The sequence below is a fragment of the Canis lupus genome, chromosome 14, assembly GCF_003254725.2.
Source record: "Canis lupus dingo isolate Sandy chromosome 14, ASM325472v2, whole genome shotgun sequence".
NCBI lineage: Eukaryota > Metazoa > Chordata > Mammalia > Carnivora > Canidae > Canis > Canis lupus.
The window spans coordinates 40,746,857-40,768,644 of record NC_064256.1 but is presented as its reverse complement, the minus strand read 5'-3'; the positions used below and the strand labels follow the sequence as shown (position 1 = coordinate 40,768,644).

The following is a 21,788-nucleotide window of genomic DNA, read 5'->3' as shown; positions in this document are numbered from 1 at the left end:
AAACAAGACACAGAAAACTCCTAAGTCATCTACTGCAAAATCATAATATACTTACAGACCCCAAACCAAAAGACATACATGTGGGTCATACTTAAGATATTTTTTCACAAAAGCCTTCCTAGCTTAACACATGCATTTCTATGAAAAAATCTGTACCAGTCAGCCCAAGTGGCTCAGTTGGCTAACTGTTTTGCCTTCAGCTCATATCATGATCGTAGAGTCCTGGAATCGAGCTCATCAGGCTCCCTGCTCAGCAGGAGTCTGATTTTTCCCTCTTCTTTTCCCTCTGCCTCTTTCCCCAATTTGTGCTCTAATACATTTTTTAAAAAGGGGGGATTTAGAGGGAAATGGTCAAGAAAAGAGGACCCTCCTTCCTATCTTTTTTTCCTGCTGCTGCCCTGTTTTCCTCTGCTGGTTTTCCAGCAAATAAGAATTCTAGATTAAAAAAGGTATGAATCACTACAATATTAGACCAATGACTTCAAAGCAGACCACTAACTTCAAATCAGCAGAGATAAATAATATTAAAAAGGTTGATATTTAGAATATTATAAATCTGGGGGCACTTGGCTGGCTCAGTTGGAAGAGTATATGACTCGATCTCAGGGTCATGAATTCGAGCCCCATGTGGGATGCAGAGATTACTTAAATAAATCAAAGCTTTAGAATATAAATTTGATTTGTAAAGAAAAATATTAGATATGTGTTCAATTGTCCTTACTGATTGGTCTGAAAGTTTGTTTATTTGTTTCTGGAGCCTCTGGCATTCCTTGAATTTTTCTTTATAATGATCTGCTGCCATCTGAAGACGAAGTTTCAAATCATCAACTTCTCTTCTCAGTTCGTGTTCCAGTGTATCAGTCTTTTCCTATGACAAAAATACACATACACTTCCTCTCAAAAAAAAAAAAAAGGTTAAAAATCTCCGATCTCATAATGTAATAGTAAATTCCAACTTCATTTTCACTTTTTTCTTTCTGGCTTTTAATTTTTATTTGTTTTGGAGTTTTGGCAACAGAGCCACAATTAGCTCCTAATAAATTCAGCTTTATATTCTTAGGATCAAGGTTCATTAAAAAACTAGAGAAGAACAATCCACCTCCTGAGGAGTAAGTATTACCCTGTTAAATAACCATAATACCACTTTATGAAGCTAATAAATAAGAAATTCCAAATAAAGCAATATACAACTGACATCAGAAAGTTTAACAATAAAACAATAATAGAGCAGCTTAAAAAAATAATAATAATAATAGAGCAGCTTACTAACCATTAGGCATTTGCCTGCATAAGTTTTTCTTAAAGCTTACATAAATTTCAACCCAAGGAGTTACAATGACTAAATGAAATGAATGGAAATTTAAATTTCTGTGATAAGGAATCTGACCTTATTTTGATATACTTGTTCTCTTCTGTAAGCTTGTAGTGAGTTTTTGATCAAAATGAAAATTCAAAATTAACCACTTTACCTGGTCTTTTTTCACAGCATTCAGTTTAAGTTCTGCCAGTGCATCAGCTAACTGCTTTTTTACTTTCTCATTTTCCAAGCGTGCAGTATGCAGATCTGCCATTGTTTTATCTCGCACATTTACAGCATCACTAAGTTCTTTTGCCAGAAAGACAACTTCTTGCCGAGTTGCCTGGACCTGTTCCTCTGCTTTACGAAGTTGCTCCTTCAAAAAAAAGGTATCTTCCTGAAGAAAAGCAGATAAATATATTTGTAATAAAGCTATTAAAATAAAAACAGGAGAAACAATTTTTATTCATATTTCAAAAGATCTAAAACTTCAAATTAACTATTTTTTATTCCTTAGATGAAAGTACATAAATCTATAAAAAACTTAAGATATGACTCTGTTAGAGTCCATGTAACAACCCAATGCACTCAGTATCTCTATTACTTTAAATACATGTAAACTGAAGTTCAGAAGTCAAGCAACGTGCCCAGTACTTAAAAGCCCTAGCTTAAATGGGAATTCAAATGAAAGCTCCTGTCCCCAGGGACGCCTGGGGTGGCTCAGCGGTTGAGTGTCTGCCTTTTGGCTCAGGACATGATCCCAAAGTCCCGGGATCGAGTCCCACATCGGGGTTCCTGCATGGAGCCTGCTTCTCCCTCTGCCTATCTCTCTGAGTCTCTCTCTCTCATATGAATAAATAGGAAGGGAGGAGAGGGGAGGGGAGGGGAGGGGAGGGGAGGGAGGGAGGGAGGGGAGGGAGGGAAAGGAAGGGAAAGAAGAAAGAAAGAAGAAAGAAAGAAGAAAGAAAGAGAAAGAAAGAAAGAAAGAAAGAAAGAAAGAAAGAAAGAAAGAAAGAAAAAGAAAGAAAGAAAGAAGAAAAGAAAGAAAAGAGGAAAGAGAGAAAAGAAAAGGAAAGAAAAAGAAAGAAAAAGCTCCTGTCTCCAAGAACCTTTAATGACTGGAAATACTGACCCTCATTTTTTAAATAATTACCAACAAGAATAATTTCAAAAACTTGTCATTCCAAAAATTATGGTTAAAATAAATCTATTAACTAACTTAAAACATTTCCAATGTAACATTAATATACTATTACATATCATTCATTATGAAAACACAGAACAGATTTAGAACTTAATTCTAAAAACAAAGTATTGATATGCAAATAGCAAAGATGAAGCACTAGGAAAGTAAAAATTAACACTGCTTAACCTAAAAGTATCTTTATTTTTTTAGGATCTTATTAGAGAGAGAGAGTGTGCACATGCAGGGTTAAGGTCAGAAAGGAAGGAGGAGAAATAAGACTTCCTCCTGAGCAGGGAACATGATGTGGGGCTCGATTCTAGGACCCTATGATTGTGACCTGGGCTGAACACAGATGCTTAACCGACTGAGCCACCTATGTTCCTCTAAAAAGTATCTTTTAAAAAAGTTAAAATTGCTGGTAAGAAAAAGGGAAAAAAAGTGAAAATTGCCATGATAAAATTATTTCCTTTAATATTATAAGCCCAACAAATCCACTTTAACTTTCCTATTTTTATCTCTGTACTAAAAGTTACAAACTCAAGAAAAGTGCAACTCATTCTTCGTTTTTAAATTCTTAGCTCCTGGAACACCTAGGTGGCTCAGTGGTTGAGCGCCTGCCTTTGGCCCAGGGTGTGACCCTGGAGCCCTGGGATCGAGTCCCACATCAGGCTCCTTGCATGGAGCCTGCTTCTCCTTCTGCCTGTGTCTCTGCCTCTGTGTGTGTGTGTGTGTGTGTGTGTGTGTGTGTGTGTGTGTCTCTCATGAACAAATACATAAAATCTTTTTAAAAATCAAATGAATGAATGAATGAATGAATGAATGAATGAATGAATGAATTCTTAGCTCCTGAAGCACCAAGCTGGCTTAACTGTGGAGCATGTGACTCTTGGTCTCAGGGTTATAAGCTCAAGCCCCATGCTGGGCACAAAGTCTATTTAAATAAATGAATAAATAAATAGCTCCTTAGAAGAAAATAAATGATTATGTACTGTTAGGTAGAGAAAATCTTTACAGATATTACATTAATAGATCTATGTAAATATCACTAGCTTCTATATGTCAAAAGGAAAAAAAGAAACAACAAAAAACTCGAAATTGTTTGGAATATATTCAGAAAAAGACACAATAATACTGATATAAACATATTTTCTAGTCAACAAGAAAAAAACTCTCCCCCCTCCCCCAAAAAAATTCATTTCATGGAATGACCATGAAATTTTTTTTAAAAGAAAAGGCCATTATGCAGATTAAAAAAAAAAAACTCCTCAACAAAGAAGTTAAAACAAATACCATTTTCTTTCAACTGACAAAGATTCAAAAACAGGAATACTCCAATATTTTGATGACATTAGGGAAATTAGCACATTTATAAACCGATGGGCTATGTATCTGTAAGTAGTATAAAGTTTCTCATCAGATTTTTACAACATTCACAACACCGTTAAAAAGCACATAACAACAACAATAAAAAGCACTTAACTTCTGATCTAGCAGTTTTATTTTCATGAGTTTCAAGAAAATAAAAAGTATGTACATAAGTTTAGCTTCACAGGGATTCAGTATCATTACTAAAATAATGAAAAATTATTAAAAATTGAAAATACGTAATAGGAGAATTTACTATAAATTCTACAATATATCCTTCACACAATGAAAGTCTGTGCTGCCATTACAAACTGGAGTATATATATACAATGGGGTATTTTTTTAAAGCAATTTGAAAATAACTATGAAATTATTCTGGTATGTATGTGAGCCTACATATCTGTAGGAGGAGGTTTACCTCAGCATGCTTATAAAAGCTAAAGATTGTACACAACAAAAAACAATCACATACTACAACACAGCTATTAAATAAAACAAGGGATTCTATGCAGCTGTTATAGCAACTGCAGAAGACCTATATGGGTACTCATACTGTAAGATGTCCAGATACTCTATAAAAAAATTTTTATGCCTTTTTTTTAAAAAAAAACATTTTCGTTATCTATTCACGCAAGACACACAGAGAGAAGCAGAGACACAGGCAGAGGGAGAAGCAGACTCCATGCGGGAGCCGGATTCAGGAGTCAATCCAGGACTCCAGGATCATGCCCCAGGGCTGAAGGCAGACACTCAACCACTGAGCCACCCACCCAGGTGTCCCTCTATAAAATTTTCTTAAAAGGTTTTAGAACATTATATATATTCTTAGTTTATATAAAAATGTAAATTCTATATGTATATTCATAGATTTCTAGAAAAATTTAAAATTCTCTAAGACCTATCTGGGAAGGGATAAGGGTTATTTTTACTTTATATCCTTTATATTTTACAGATTTATTTGAATTATGATATAACCATGACCTTGTACTGCTTTACAAAAAAAACTTTAAGTTGTAACAATTAAAAAAAAAAAAAAAAAAAAGTTGTAACAATTAATGGGGCTCCTGGCTGATTCACTTGACTCTTGATCTCAGGGTCATGGGTTCAAAGCCCTACATTGGGCATAGAATTTTTTTTAAAAAAAGTTTCACAAGAGTCTATTTTCTCAGGTATTTTTAAACCTGTTGTTTTCCTTACCGAGGTCTTGTTTTCATAGGAAAGAGATGTTAGAGAAAATTTTAGCATTTTAATGAATTAAATACACTTTTCACCTCTGTACTTCCAATGTGCTATATTAAATATCCTGAAAAGTAACTTGGGTGTTAATCATAAATTCTAAATGTCATGCAGAACTGACGTTTTAGGTGTTATATTAGTTACACCTGAGTATATTTAATAGCAAACTACTGAAAATGAAATAATACTCATTCATAAAAGAAATATATCAGGGTAAACCTGCCCAATCTAGTATTGTGAAGCCATTTAAAAAAATTCGAAGATATCTCCCTGAACAGATATGGAGTAATTTTTTTCAGTTTATATTATTCTATTTTAAAAAGGTGCAAAAAGTATATCATGGCAATTTTTTTTTAAGAGAGAAGGCAATAGACAAAAGTTTGTGCACATACACATGCTTATTTTTGCAGTAAGAAACAGGAGGGGGGTACCTGCATGGCTCAGTCATTAAGCGTCTGCCTAAGGATCAGGTCATGATCCCAGGGTCCTGGGATAAAGCCCCACATCAGGATCCTGGGCTGGAGCACAATATCAGCCTCCCTGCTCAGCGGGGAGTCTGCTTCTCCCTCTTCCTCTGCCCCTCCCCTTGCTCATTCTCTCCCAAGTAAATAAATCTTCTAAAAATTTTTACAAAACTAAACAGGAGGATAAACTGGAAACTAATGAAAATGTTTTTTAAAGATTTTTATTTATTTTTTCATGAGAGACACACAGAGGGAGAGAGGCAGAGACACAGGCAGAAGGAGAAGCAGGCTCCATACAGGGAGCCCAACGTGGGACTCGATCCCGGGACTCCAGGATCACGACCTGAGCCAAAGGTAGACACTCAACCACTGAGCCACCCAGGCGTCCCAAAAATGTTTTTAAATATGGGTATAAGGGCTTTTTAGGGAAGACAGACATCAGAGTAAATTTTTTTATAATTGTTTTTACTTTTGAATGATGCAACTATTTAATATATTCAAAACAAAATTCAATCAAAAGGTTCAGAGAGTAAAATCTAATCTTAGAATTATTGCAAATAAAAGTTAAGCTGTATAAATATTCACTGTCCATAAATGTTAAAAAGTTAATTCAAATAACTGTTGAACACAGTACTCTGTACATCCTTACTGAAATAAAATCTAAGAAAAAGGCTTGAAAGAATTTTATTTAGAAGACATAGTTGGGAGTGGTTCAACACTTCTGAAACTATTGGTGTGTGTAACAGGGTAGACTACTTGAATAAATATAATGATATGTTGGAAACAAGGGCTCTCACAGAGAGAAGAGATAAATATGGAATGGAGGAAGAGAAGGAAGAATCATAAAGTACTGAATCTGAATTGGAGAGAACTATACAAAGACTTTAAATGTTTGTCCAACGAAAGTGCAAAGAAGCAAAGGCCCCTAGTAGCAACAGGATCCAATATGAAAATACCAAAATACTATTAATTTCACAATATTCCACCCTCTTCCTCTGTCCTTCCCCCTGCTCACGTTCCAAAATAAAATCTTAAAAAAAAAAAAAGTCTAGAACAGCTCCCTGGCTAAATATGAGACAATCTGGGTATGAAAAAGAATAATGATGATGTATGATACACTGAACAAAAAAGAATCCCTAAGTCCACAGTGATATGAAAAGAAGGGAGAGGGCAACAGAGAACCTCACTATAAAAGAACACCTACTAATAAATGTAAAATAGTAATTTTTTTTAAATCACCATTTTGTAATCATTAATGTAATAGTAACTGATGCAGGTGAAAATCATCAAGGAATAAAAACCATTAGGTGAAAGGCTACTGGGGACAAGGATGTTCGTATCATCTCCAAGTATTGTCCTACATATTACTCAATAATCATAAAGAAGGAAAAAGCACCAATATAATAGATTCAGGCAGACATAACTTTAAACAAATTATTAAACCTAATGTCAAGAACAGAATTGACATTATGTGACTTTTGATAACACTTCAACAGAATTTATAAAAATCATTTATGCCTTTTCTTGACAAAAAAAAAAATGTTTGACCTGAATCTAATCATAAAGAAATGATATATAAATACAGATTACAGACCATTTTCTCACACAAGCCTGAATTCTTCAAAATTATCAATGTCATTAAAAAATAACAAGGATAGGGTCTCTGTTCTAGATTAGAGCAAACCAAGAACACAATAATCAAATTAATGTGTGATCTTTACCCCTGGGTCAAGAAATTTTAAAGGTTATATAGAAACATTTGGGACAATTTGAATATACTAAAACTATATACAGGAATGAATATTATCTTATGAATGTTGTATTTCTTAAATATGTTAATGGTTTTGGTGGTTATACGGAATAATGTACTTGTTGACAAGGAAGACATGCTAACATACTTAAGATGTAATGTCATAATCCCTCTAAATTTGAAATTTTTCAAGAGAAAAGGTTGAGGACAGATTAAAAACCACTATATTTAATAGACATAGGTTTTACAATCTTCAAATACATATTGCAAAAGTATTTACCTTACTTGAGGTTGTAAGCAAGAAAGCCCTTTGCAGATTTTCCTTTTCAGCCAAACAGAACTGCAGCCTGCCAATCTCTTCTTTGAAATGAGTAATCATGCTTTCTTTGTTCCCATCTAAATTCTTCAAAGTCTGGACCTCTGACACCAGTTTGGTATTTTCTATTTCGGTATTCTTCAGATGTACCTGTAACAGTGCTTGAAAATGTCAAGAAAACTCTAGTTCCAAAACTAAATTTCTCAAACTTCAAAATACCAATGTTTCTCTCTAACCTAAGTATGATCAAGGAATTGGAAGACTTACTAGACAGGGAGTCAAGAGACTCAAGGTGTATCAAATGACTAATATACAGGAACAGAACATAGCCTAAGTTTGAGTTTTTGTTTTTAATTTTTCATAGAGGTTATATATCTAAGGTCTAACAACATTACCTGACCTCTTAAGTCTTTTCCATTGATTTAATAAATTTAAGTTCTCTTTAAAAATGCAAACCGATTTGGTTGTTCTTTTGGAGGAACAAATTATTTTATAGGTATAATCAGAAAGGCATGGTGAGATTCTGGAACACTGAAGAGGTACATTCAAGAACATCTTAGGGGTGGCTGAGTGGCTAAACGGTTGAACAGCTGTCTTCGGCTCAGGACATGATCCTGCACCAAGCTCCCTGCAGGGAGCCTGCTTCTCCCTCTGCCTAGGTCTCTGCCTCTTCTCTGTGTCTCTCATGAATAAATAAATAAAATCTTTTTTTAAAAAAAAGTGTTTTATCAATTCCTCTAAATTCTGACAGGACAGGGACAGGTCATATGATCTCATAGGGGCTAGAGGAGAGAAACAAAAGGAATCGCCCTGGTTATTTATATAAGCCACCTGAAAGGGAAAGCCTGTTTCTGAGATGAACAATATAATGAGGTCTTATCATAGTAAGTATAGTCTCCTTGCCATTAAAAAAAAAGAAAGAGGGCAGCCCCGGTGGCGCAGCGGTTTAGCGCCGCCTGCAGCCCGGGGTGTGATCCTGGAGACCCGGGATCGAGTCCCACATCGGGCTTGCTGCGTGGAGCCTGCTTCTCCCTCTGCCTGTGTCTCTGCCTGTCTCTCTCTCTCTCTATGTGTCTCTATGAATAAATAAATAAAATCTTTTAAAAAAACAAATAAAAATAAAAATAAAAATAAAAATAAAAATAAAAATAAAAAAAGAAAGAAAAAAACCCACAAAACAAAAATCTCTAAGGAAGTTTTACTTCCAATTTTTGCGGATACACACATACAAATGAAATACTGCTTGGAACACTGGGAGGCTGGGGGAAAGTATATGCAAATGGAAATTCTGATGTCACTTTGATCCCAAGTGATAAGCTTATGGAAAACTAGAGATATTACCATACTATAAAAGAATAAATCCCTAAGGCACCTCATTCTTTCCCTTCCTTCCTTACTGCCCAGTCTTTTGCAAAGGACTCATCATTCAGATGTAAAACACACACAAGTCTGCAGAAGGTGAAAAAAAGCAAAGTATAAGGGATAATTTAGAGCAGTAAAGGAAAAATGCTGAATTTACCTTAAAATGTGCTTGTTAACCCTCTACAAAACATCAGAAGTCCTAGTCTCAGGACAGAAAGAAAAAGCAGGATGGAAATAACATCTTTAAGGATAGATCTTTCTCTTTCCAAAATAACTCTCCTAGTTGTCATTCATTACACCTCTTCAGCATCACTGTTTTAACTTAAGGACCTTCCTAAACCCTTCCCAATACTAAAGAGAAGGCCTTCAGAATTCATCTCATTATTGAATTGAAATGACTGAAGACATACACATTCAATCTTATTTATTATCTCCCACTGTGCTAAGAAAAAATAAAAGCAATTATCCACAGAGAAATAATGCTAAGGTCTTTTCCTGGCAACAAAACTGAAATATTCTCAGTGAAATTCATTGAGTAAAAAATTATTCAAGATGCCAAATTTTCGCTTAAGAAGTGCTTTACAACTTTAAAAATAAACTGCATTTGGAGGAGGTTTGCAAAAACACTGTATAAACAGTAATCCAATTGTATCAATTTTTCTAGATGTATTTATTATTTCCCCTTTTCACAAAATGTGTTCAAAAACCAAACATTATTTTGGGGCATATTTTCTTAAAGGGTCAAATCGTAAAATCGTAAAATCACCCACCAGTGAATCATGTTTTGGGAGTGACAAACATACATGCATGCATGTACGCACACCCTGGGGATAAGCTATTCAAGAAATAAAATGAGTTTAACACAGTATGTAAAATGTCCCCATCCATCCTTTCTGTCCTAAGGTGTATGGTGTATTCAAGACCTACCTTCTAAAATAACAAAAACAAAAACAAAACCAAACCACCTTGACTTGAAAAATAAAAAGGAAGGGGACACCTGGGTGGCTCAGTGGTTGAGCATCTTGGGGTGTGATTCCAGAGTTGCAGGATCTAGTCCCACATTAGGCTAGTCCCACATTCTCCCTCTGCCTATGTCTCTGCCTCTCTCTCATGAATGAATAAAATCTTTAAAAAAATTTCCTCATCTGGAAATGCCTTCAAGAACTGCTGTTAGCTACTTAAGATAAATGTCTCAATTTATATTTACATTATTGGTAATTAAGCTAACCATTCTATTTCCAAATCATTCAAAAAAGAAAAACTTCAGAAGGTGAGGATTAGAACATTTTTTTAAATGACATTTTCTGAAGAATATTCTCAAAGTCAAACTTTAAAACATGACAATTGTCACTGAAATTAATGCTCTAAAACATATGGTGTTCCTAAAAGGGGAAACATTTGGTTTTATAAATTCTGATAAACATTAGGTAACTTGTTACTTTGACTTATTATGTATCACCTGCTAAGTAACTAAAATACCAGCAATTCCCTGAAAACTTTTAGGGACTACACACTTGAGAGGTAGTTTTCAAATAGATCCCCAAATCCTCTGATACTTCTCTGCAAGAAGGGAAGCCCAACTCCCCTCTCCTTAAGTAGTGGCTTGAGCCAAGTGACTGGGCTTCTAATGAGCAAGATAAAGTAAAAGAAATAACATTCAACTTTGGTGACTAGGTCATAAAGTGCACTAGGACTTCCTATTTGCTCTCTTGGAGAGCTCACTCCAAGGGAAACTGGCTGCCATGCTGTGAAAACATTCAAGCAGCCACTGAAGATGCCACATAGCCCACACAGCAAGAAACTGAAGGGCATCCTGTCAAGAGTCATTTGTGTGAGCCACCTTGACTGCAGATCCTCCAGTTCCAATTAAGCCTGTAGCTGACTATAGCCCTAGTCAACATCCTAAATGCAAATGACCAAGACATCCTAAGCCAAAACCATGTAGCTAAGCTCCTTCCAAGCTCCTAACCACTGAATTTCAGAGTAATTTGTTACACAGCAATAGATAACAAATAAAAATGAAATTAAGGGCAGCCCGGGTGGCTCAGTGGTTTAGTGCCACCTTCAGCCCAGGGTGTGATCCTGGAGACTCGGATCGAGTTCCACGTCAGGCTCCCTGCATGGAGCCTGCTTCTCTCTCTGCCTATGTCTCTGCCTCTCTCTGTCTCTGTCTCTGATGAATAAATAAATAAAATCTTTTTAAAAAATGAAAGTAATAAAGTACCTTATAAAGTTCCTTCTCATCCTTTTCTGTCTTCAATTGACATTCCAGTTGTTCTCTTTCATACTGTGCTTTCCTGAGTTTATCCTTTAAACTGAGTTAAAGTAACATTAATATAGACCAAAAAAATTCATTGAAACATTTCTGAAACAAAAGTATTGTTGAAAACCATCAGAAATACCTGTCTAATTCAGTTTCTTTTTCAATTGCTTTATGTGTCACTGACACAATATCTTCTTCAAGTTGGAGAGCTTTGGATGTAGCATCATTGTATCTCTTCTTAAACTCTTCATTTTCTGTTTTTAAGCTTTGTGATACTTCAATAAGATCCTTAGAAACAACAAAGTATTTTGAGAAATGTAACTTCTAAAACAAATGTGCATATCTTGCAATATCCCATATTTGTCCCCTCTAAAGTCTATAAACTAAGATTAAAAAACTAAACCTGAGACTGAAGGTTACATTCTACTTTTCGTATACCAAATTAAACATTTATTAATTTTTTTCAGACTTCCCATATACCCTGTTTGTTGATTCCACAAGCTTCTCCACCAGAGGGCAGGCAAAAATGAGAAAAAAAAATTTTAGTCACTTTCATTTTTGACATCATACTTTTCAATGCTACTCTAGTGATAAATCAGTTTCATATGATACTATCACAGTTAACACCTTCTCAAAAAAACGAAAAACAAAATATCCTTCTCTTCTAGCACAGATTCATTAAGTGCCACCAATAATTATACCAAAATACTAATTTAAGGTATGTGCCTGAAGCGACGTTACTAATGATCTGATCACTCTGGGACTCAGAGGCCTGAATATGCAAAGAAACAGAAATATAAAAGTAGTAAATGCAATAAAAAAGTTTCTATTTAAAATATATTCCACCACAAACAATTTAAAAGTTATAAAAATTTTAACACAGTAAGACAATTAAGGAACTTACAAGAACCTGATCAAGCTCCTCTCTAAATTCATTTCATGATCTGTAACATGAAGATAAAGCTTTTTCTCCCTAGCTAATAAAATCATGAGAATCAAATTTAACAATGTATATGGAGGTACTTTGTTATGAAAACCTATACATCAAAGAACTGATAAGACAAATTATTTTGTTAAAAAATGATTTTAAAACTTCCCATAATGAAAGTGCCACCCACCTAGGCAACAGAAGCTAAAGTAAAGCACCATGTTTATAATTGAAACATAAGAAACGTTATATAGTATTTATAAGCCACTTTGATTTTCATAAAGTGAAATATCACTTAAAATATATTGCTAGAATATGAAAATTACTGTGTTGCATCTACACTTCATTTAAAAACTCGTCACAATAATGGTCAGATATATTCTGCTGGTTTTATTTTTGCTCAGCAAATGTTTCCTTACTAAATTTGCAATATTAAAGATTGTTACATAAAACTAAATGCTTATCATGCTGAGTAAAGTAAACGTCAATGGGAGAAAGACAACCATATGGTTTCACTCATAATGTGAAAAATAAGAAATAGTCAAAAGATCATAAGGGAAAGGAGGAAAACTGAGTGGGGAAAAATTAGAAAGGAAGACAAACCATGACAAACTCCTAACTCTGGGAAACGAAGGGCTGCAGAAGGGGAGGTGGTGGGTGGGGGAATAGAGTAACTGGATGACAGGCATTAAGGAGGGCACATGATGAGATGAGCAATGGGGGTTATACTATATGTTGGCAAACTGAATTTAAATAAAGTAAAAAAAAACTAAGTGCCTTTCTGATTCCAATGACAACACCATAGAAATAAGTAACATTCCCTCTGCTGTAAACTGTTGTCAATATCCAATGATTCTTGCAAATCTTAAAAAATGTGATAGAGAGCAAATGGGGGCCCACAGCAGACTCCAGAGGTGGGGCTCCATCCCAGGACCCTGGAATCATGACCTGAGCCAAAGGCAAACACAATAGACTGAGCCATCCAGACGCCCCAATTCTGCAAATCTGACACATTTTTCAGTTATCTGTCTTGCTGATTTATAAAGAGAGCCAAAGAGGTTTCTAAACAGTTTTTTGTTTTTGTTTTTTAATTTTGTATTGTTAGTTTTGCCACATGCTCTCTTGGCACTGCAAATAGGCTACAGATTTTATCCAGGTATCTCTTCTTTCAAGAAGACCACACTGCCTAGAATCTATAATTATTGAAGTTCCATAACAGGTAAACAACATTCTAAAAGTGTATGGGGGCAAAACTAGAGAAGATTCATAAGCAACTAAATGCAAAACAAGAACTTAATCCTTTATCTAGGAGCCAGTTAACTTTACAGTGAGTCACAAATTAATTCTAATGTAACTTAACAGTCTTAGAATCTTTTCCTGTTACCCATAAAAGCACCTAAGCTTCTCAGCATCCATACCTATTTTCTAATGGCATGAAAATGCTAAAGATTATTCTTCAGGCTACTAGTTTTCTTGTATGAGTGAAGCATTACATCTCAATTTGGCTAAGTCTTTTCACAGCATGAAAATGACATACAACTAAAAATCCTGCTTTCTTTAAAAGCTGACTTTAAAAAAAATAAAATTTAGAATACAATTTTTGAAAAACACTTGAAATTTGAGAGATCCATTCAGTCAATATTTGCAAATCATGCCCCAAAACTAATTCTATTAAAGTAACACTTAGACTAAGTCTGCTACACTGTGCATCAAGATAAAAATAAGGCAAAAGGAGACTAAGAGACGGGCATCTCAAATTCATGTAGTGGATTTCTTCCCCTTCTCAAATGTTAAAGAATCCCTACCATGAATCCACTATTGACAATTCTTTCAAGTTGTAATTCTCAAATATGAACGAGAGAAAAAAAATTAGTCACTTATCTGTGTGGATAAACATGCACTAAAAATATCTAAAGTCACAATACACTTATTCTCATGATTGAAAAATAAATTCTGATTACAAATGAATACATTTGGAAAAAACATAGTATCATGGACAACTACTTAAAAAGTATGGTATTCTGGATTCAAATGTATACAGTGGTAAAATTTAGTAAATTAGTAACTGAATACTCTAAACAGCAAATTACTGGCCAAGAGATTATGTTATTTATGGAAGTTGTGAGATTTTAAAGATTTTATTTATTCTAGAGAGAGAAAGAGCATGAGCAAGTGAGGGGAGGGGCAGAAGCAGAGGAAGAGAGAATCGCAAGCAAACTGCACTAAACTCTGGAGCCCGACCAGGGAGCTCAACACAGGGCTCAATCTCACGACCTTGAGATCATAACTTGAGTCAAAATCAAGAATCAGATGTTTAACCAACTCACTGAGCCACCCAAGTGTCCTGGAAATTGCATCATTTTAAAATAAACCTTACTCATCTGATTTAATCTGGCTTTTCTCAAACACTCTGCATCTTGAAACCAACTAAAATACTAAGCTATGCAGATACCTACATAGAATGTAAGTGTACCTTACATTCTATGTAAGGCCAATGCTCAACAAGGCAGATTTTTGAAAAATAGGGATGCCTGGGTGGCTCAGTGGTTGAGGGTCTGCCTTTGGCTCAGGGCATGATCCCATGGTCCCAGAATCAAGTCTCTCATCGGGCTCCCTGTGGGGATCCTGATCCTCCCTCTGCCTATGTCTCTGATTCTCTCTCTCTCTCTCATGAATAAATAAATAAAATCTTAAAAAAAAAAAAAAAGTCACACAACTGATGCCTTGCTGGCTCAGTTGGGCATGCAACTCAATCTCAGGGTGGAGAGTTCAAGTACCACATTGTGGGTAGAGAAATTTAAAATTTTTTAATTTTAAAAAGTTAAAAATCACAAAACTCATCAGGAAAACAAACATGGGAAGAGGAACTGAATAAACATTTTTTCATAAACAATATACAAATGGACAATAGGTACATGAAAAAGGTACTCAACATCACTAAACATCAGGGAAATGCAAATCAAAACCACAGTGAGCTATCTCCTCATATCCGTCAGGATGGCCATCATAAAAAAGTCAAGACAGGGATCCCTGGGTGGCGCAGCGGTTTGGCGCCTGCCTTTGTCCCAGGGCGCGATCCTGGAGACCCGGGATCGAATCCCACGTCAGGCTCCCGGTGCATGGAGCCTGCTTCTCCCTCTGCCTGTGTCTCTGCTTCTCTCTCTCTCTCTCTCTCTCTATCATAAATTAAAAAAAAAAAAAAAAAAGTCAAGACATAACCAACTCTTGGTGAAGACGTGGAGAAAAGGGAACCTTTGTACACTTTTGGTGTGAGTACTATCGAAAACAATATGGAGGTTCCTCAAAAAATTAAAACTACCATATGATCCAGCAATCTCACTTCTGGGTACATATTGAAAGGAGATAAAACCAGGATACAGAAGAGATCCACACTCCCATTTACTGCAATTTACTGACAATGGTCAAGATACAATCTAAGTGTCTATTAACAGATAAAAGGATAAAGAAGATATGGTACATATATACAATGGAGTACTATTCAACCATGAGAAAGAAAATCCTGTCATCTGCAACAATACATGTGGACCCTGAGTGCACTCTGTTAAATGAAATAAGCCAGACAGAGAAAGACAAACACTGCATAGCACCACTTATATGTAGATTCACTTATATGTACTTAAATTCATACAGAAAAAAGGGGGGAGGGGGCCTCCCACGGCTACCAGATAGAAGAAACAGGGAGAGGCTGGTAAAAAGGTACAAAGTTTCACTTATAAGATGAATAAGGTCTAAGGTTCTAATGTATAAAATAGTGACTATACTTAACACTGTACTATTTAACAGAAATTTACTAAGAAAACAGAACTTAAATGCTCTTTAAAAAAAAATAAAAAACATAAATGTGGGACGCCTGGGTGGCTCAGCAATTATTCATCTACCTTGGCTCAGGGAGTGATCCTGGAGTCCCAGGATTGAATCCCACATCAGGCTCCCTGCATGGAGCCTGCTTCTCCCTCTGCCTATGTCTCTGCCCCTTTTTCTGTCTCTCATGAATAAATTAAAAAATCTTAAAATAAATAAAAACTTAAAAAGAGAAATGTGAGTTGACAGATGTGTTAATTAACTAGATAAGAATCCTTTCACAATGTATATGTGTATGTATAGCAAAGCTGAAAAAAATAAACTAGAAAATATCAAAGATACAAGTCTTATAAAACCATAAAAATGCATTATCTTACACTTCTGTATCAATCTATACAAAGATTACGAGCTAGTTTAAACTATACAAATATATTTTAGGAGCAAAGTATTATAAGTTTCCTGAAATTATTACTTAGCAAATCAGGTATAAAATGAAAATTGGCCTTAAAGAAATTTATTGATAGGGGGATCCCTGGGTGGCGCAGCGGTTTAGCGCCTGCCTTTGGCCCAGGGCGCGATCCTGGAGACCCGGGATCGAGTCCCACGTCGGGCTCCCGGTGCATGGAGCCTGCTTCTCCCTCTGCCTATGTCTCTGCCTCTCTCTCTCTCTCTGTGTGACTATCATAAATAAATTAAAATCTTAAAAAAAAAAAAGAAATTTATTGATATACACACCTAAGTTATAAGGATCACTCCTACAACATTAAAATGAAGCCTCTATAGGGCAGCACCTGGGTGGCTCAGTTGGTTAAGCATCCAACACCTGATTTTGGCTCAGGTCATACTCTCAGGGTTGTAAGACTGGGCCCCTCACTGGACTCTCTCTGTGCTGAGCCTGGAGCCTCCTTTAAGATTCCCTCTCCCGGGGATCACTGGATGGCTCAGCGGTTTAGCTCCTGCCTTTGGCCCAGGGCATGGTCCTGGAGTTCCAGGATCGAGTCCCACATCAGGCTCCTTGCCTAGAGTCTGCTTCTCCCTCTGCCTCTCTCTCTCTCTCTGTCACTCATGAATAAATAAATAAAATCTTAAAAAAAAAAAAAAAAGATTCCCTCTCCCTCTGCTCCTCCCTAATAAAAAATAATATAAAAATAATTTTAAAAAATAAAAGTCTGTGTTTTTTTTTTCCTCAATGATAATCCATTTAAAAAAAAAGTTAGAAAGTCAGTGGTTATCATAGCTTCAAAACTGGTTTTCGGCAATTCTAACATATAAGGATATATATGTACACACACACACATACTCAAGTGTGTGTGTGTGTGTGTGTGTGTGTACTTGAGCCAATTCCTATACTAAGCAGTTTAAGTGTCTTAAATTACCTCTGTCCAAAACTCATTATCCAATACAGTAATAAATACAGCTTTAGAAAAGAGAAACCCAAAAATATAAAGAGAAGTCTGCACTAGCCAGAGCCAGCATGAGAAATCTTTCATGCCCTCTCTCCTATACCTCTGATAACTCCCAAATGCCTCACAGTACCTCAAAGTATCCTACCTAGTTGATGAAACTTAAGATGAAAACAATATGAATATATACAACAGTTTATAACATGCTCCTTGCATTACTTAAGCAATACTGCTTTTGTTTTCTCAAAAATAATTTAGTTTAAAAATATCCTGAAGTACATCTTATATTAACAACATTCGAGTTAGGAATGTAATTTATTTTATGGGGGAAAAAACCTCAACTCATAGTTTAGACTCCAAAACATAATACACCAAACTCTAAAACTTAACAAGGTGACAGTTCATTTTAGTCCTATTCAAAAAACAAGACTCAAGATCATTGGTTTCCTGTGCCTTAATCTTCTGATTTTCAAATATGTATCTAGCACTCCAAAACAGAAAGAACACAATGATTATACCTACAAACAGTTAATCTTATGACTAAAAAAATGTAAAGATTGGGTTAAGAAAAAGACTAACCAATACAATGGAATATCATTTGACAGTGAATAAACTACTGATACATACTATACCATACATGAGCCCTGAAAACATTATCCTAAGTGAAAGAAGCCAGTCACAAAGGCCACACATAATTTCATTTATATACAATGCCCAAAATACACAATCCATAGAGATAGAAACTTAGCTTCGTGGTTGCCTAGGACTGAGGGGGAAGGAAATGGAAAATGACCACTAACAAGTACAGGTTTCTACCAGGGTGATGAAAATGCTCTAAAATTAATTATGGGGGAAAACTGGGTAGCTCAGTCAGTTGGCTGGCTGCCTTCAGCTCAGGTCATGATCCCAAAGAGCCCCATGGCAGGTTCCCTGCTCAGTGGGAGTCTGCTTCTGCTTCTCCCTCTCCCCCTGCTTGTGCTCTTACTCTCACTCTCTCTCTCAAATAAAAAAATCTATAAATAAATTTAAAAAATTAGATTATGCTAATGGATTCACAATTCCATAAATGTAAGAACCACTAAATTGCATACTGTAAAGTGCTAGACTTTAATGATATGTAAATTATACATTAGATCTCAATAAAGATTTTTTTTAAAAAAAGATCAATTAGGGGCACTTAGGTGCATCAGTCAGTTAAGCATCTGCCTTCTGCTCAGGTCATGATCTCTGGTTTCAGGAGCAAGCCCCAGATCCAGGGATCAAGCCCCTTACCAAGCTTCCTGCTCAGCAGGGAGTCTGCTTCTCTCTCCCACACTCTTGAGCTTGCACCCGCACCCTCTCTCCCCTCTCCACCGCTCTTTTTTTTAAAAATCTTGTTAAAAAATCAATTAGATAAGTTCACATCTTTAGTCCCTATGGGCAGAAGTACAGAGTGTCATTAAGAGCAATGGAAGGAGCCAGACTGCCTGCCTCTACCATTTTACATACTGTTCGACCATAGGCAGGTTAAACAACCTCTCTGTGCTACCTTTGTAAAATTCATATTTTAAAATGTCTATTTAATAGAATTAAGTTAACATAAGTCAACACTCAGAACAGCACCTGGCTTATATTAAGTATTCTATGGGTTAATTCTTATTAATCAGTCTTTTATAGTAGTGAAAAAACACAAAGTTGAACTAGAAATGAATGTAAAAATTATCCTTAATAAAGCAAATAGTTACTTTTTAAAATCTAGGGTATACATGAATAATGGAACATACACATCACATTAAAATATAGGCAAAATACAATATGTAACTTATGAGCTCTCAATTTATACATGGTATTTGGTTTCAGTTTTTTTTTTTTTTTAAGATTTTATTTATTTATTCATGATAGTCACAGAGAGAGAGAGGGGGGCAGAGACACAAGGCAGAGGGAGAAGCAGGCTCCATGCATCGGAAGCCCGACGTGGGATTCGATCCCGGGTCTCCAGGATCGCGCCCTGGGACAAAGGCAGGCGCCAAACCGCTGTGCCACCCAGGGATCCCTGGTTTCAGTTTTAATCTACTTTGTAATCCTACTTTATTCCTTCAAGCAGCCAATTACACAATATAACCTAAAATATAATTTAAAAAATAATAATAAAATAAAATATAATTAAATGTAACACTTAAACCAATCTGTTTTTGATAACCTTCACACATCCAATTCTTTTCATTTACAAAATAGGAGTGTTCTCTCTATTGGCATTTTTTTTTTTAATTTTTATTTATTTATGATAGTCACACAGAGAGAGAGAGAGGCAGAGACACAGGCAGAGGGAGAAGCAGGCTCCATGCACCGGGAGCCCGACGTGGGATTCGATCCCGGGTCTCCAGGATCGCGCCCTGGGCCAAAGGCAGGCGCCAAACTGCTGCGCCACCCAGGGATCCCCTCTATTGGCATTTTACAATAAAAAGTATTTATAAAAGATAAAAGATTTATAAATAATTATTATAAACATTTAACTTAGTATGTGTCAAGTATTGAATGGATAACAAGCTAATCTTATTTTATATAACAATGAAAAATGCAACTATGTCTTATACCATTAAGAAACTGAAGGTTGCTCCAGAACGTTCCTAGTAAACTGTCCATTATAAAATTTTAAGTGAAATTGTAGATGATATATCATAACAGTCCTTCAGGTATTCAGTAGTATACATACCCAAAGAGAAGACATTTAGAATTACTGTATCAAAAAGTGTTTAGAATTCACACTATGGAAGAGATTTAAAACCAGTGCCAAGATATGTAATGGATTTTATAAGCCACCCAATTTAAGACAAGCAAGGTGTTCTATCTGACAGGAAAGCCTGCCTGATTAGATAGGTAAAAAAGAATTTCTTTTTAAAAAAAGCCCAGGGGACAAATGGGTGGCTCAGTGGTTGAACATCTGCCTCTGGTTCAGGGCATGATCCTAGGGTGCTGGGGATCAAGTCCCGCATCAGGCTCCCTAGAAGCCTGCTTCTCCCTCTGCCTATGCCTCTGCCTCTTTGTGTCTCTCATGAATAAAGAAATAAAATCTTAAAAAAAAAAAAAATACTAGTAATGAAAAGAACTATTTCTCCTAGCAAGCACATTTTATTCCCAGAAATAAGCAGGCAACCTATAACTCAGGTTTTTTTTTAACATATGTAAGTATCACTTCTAGGATCTGAGAAAAATGGTATGAATGTCATATTCATATTTTACTCATACATTTTTAAACATTTTAATTGAGAGAGTGAGCAAGCATGAGCAAGGAGAGGGGCAGAGGGAGAAGCAGCAGACTCCCCATAGAGCAGGAAACCTGACATGTGGTTCAACTCCAGGACCCTGGGATCATGACCAAAGCCAAGGCAGATGCTTAATTGACTGAGCCTCTCAGGTGTCCTTTTATTCCTATTTTAGTTCATCATTATGAAAACTAGTAAAATAATACTTATATTTAGTGGGAATCTATAATGTAACAAACACCATTCTAGGTCTTTTTTTGTTGTTGTTAAAAGATTTTATTTATTTACTTGAGAGAAAGAGAGAGAACGCACAAACTGGGGGGAAAAGCAAAGAGAGAACAAGAAGACTTCACACTAAGCATGGAGCCCAACATGAGGCTCAAACCCATGACCCCAAGATCACAACCTGCGCCGAAATCAAGAGTCTGATGCCACCCAGGCACCGCAGGTCTTTTTTTAATCACCATTTTAATAGCATGGAATAGCATTTTAAAAGCCACTTCCAAATACCTCATCTTCCCAGATTATAAACCCAACACAAGAATAGCAGCAGGGAAGAAGTCCCCTCTAAGATTAGTGCCTGTCATCAATATTTATGAGTTGCCATAAAAACTGTTGTTGACCTCTTCTGGGTACAACAGCTACAATCTTCTACAAATTTTGCTTCACTAATCCCCTGACCTCAATCTACCAACTTTCTTAATCTATGTATGTCAGAATAAGCTCTCTTCAGAATGGTCTTTTCTATAGTGTTTAACTCTAGTCACCTGGACAGCAAAGAGTACCTGAGACTTTAAATCTCCGCTAATACTCGACTAGACCAGAGGCAAGGCCTCACACATATGAGTAATTTCACACAATCAAAGCCCTACTAATTCTGCCATTTCTATTCTTCCAATCATCCATTCTTCCCTTGGATTTCAAGATGATCAGAATTGAAACCTCAAAGGCCACATTTCAAGGCATTCTTGATCTTATTGGCTAAGTATATGCTGTAATAGGCCATTGTTATGAGTATTCTATCTTCTCACCTCCATCCCAGGCTGTAACAGAGTGAAAGAAAAAAAGACTGGCATTCCACTCTGGAAAACTGCCAAATTCAGGTATAAAATGAGATAGAAGTGTAAAGAATAGAGAGAACAGAGTAATAACTA

General features: G+C 35.9%; 1 protein-coding gene across 9 annotated transcripts in view; it reads right to left on the bottom strand.

Moving 5' to 3' along the window:
* TAX1BP1 (Tax1 binding protein 1) overlaps positions 1–21,788 on the bottom strand; it is a 92,386-nt gene that overhangs the window by 39,499 nt on the left and 31,099 nt on the right. For all 9 annotated transcript variants that reach the window (XR_004804866.2, XR_007402065.1, XM_035698648.2 and 6 more), the window contains exons 6-10: positions 11,379–11,527; positions 11,201–11,291; positions 7,579–7,764; positions 1,470–1,694; positions 722–868 (exon numbers count right to left, since the gene is read on the bottom strand). Coding sequence is in view for 7 of the 9 variants with exons in the window: in XM_035698648.2 (XP_035554541.2) it covers positions 722–868; positions 1,470–1,694; positions 7,579–7,764; positions 11,201–11,291; positions 11,379–11,527 (798 nt within the window). In the remaining 2 variants the exon portion in view is untranslated. The remainder of the gene's footprint in view (positions 1–721; positions 869–1,469; positions 1,695–7,578; positions 7,765–11,200; positions 11,292–11,378; positions 11,528–21,788) is intronic.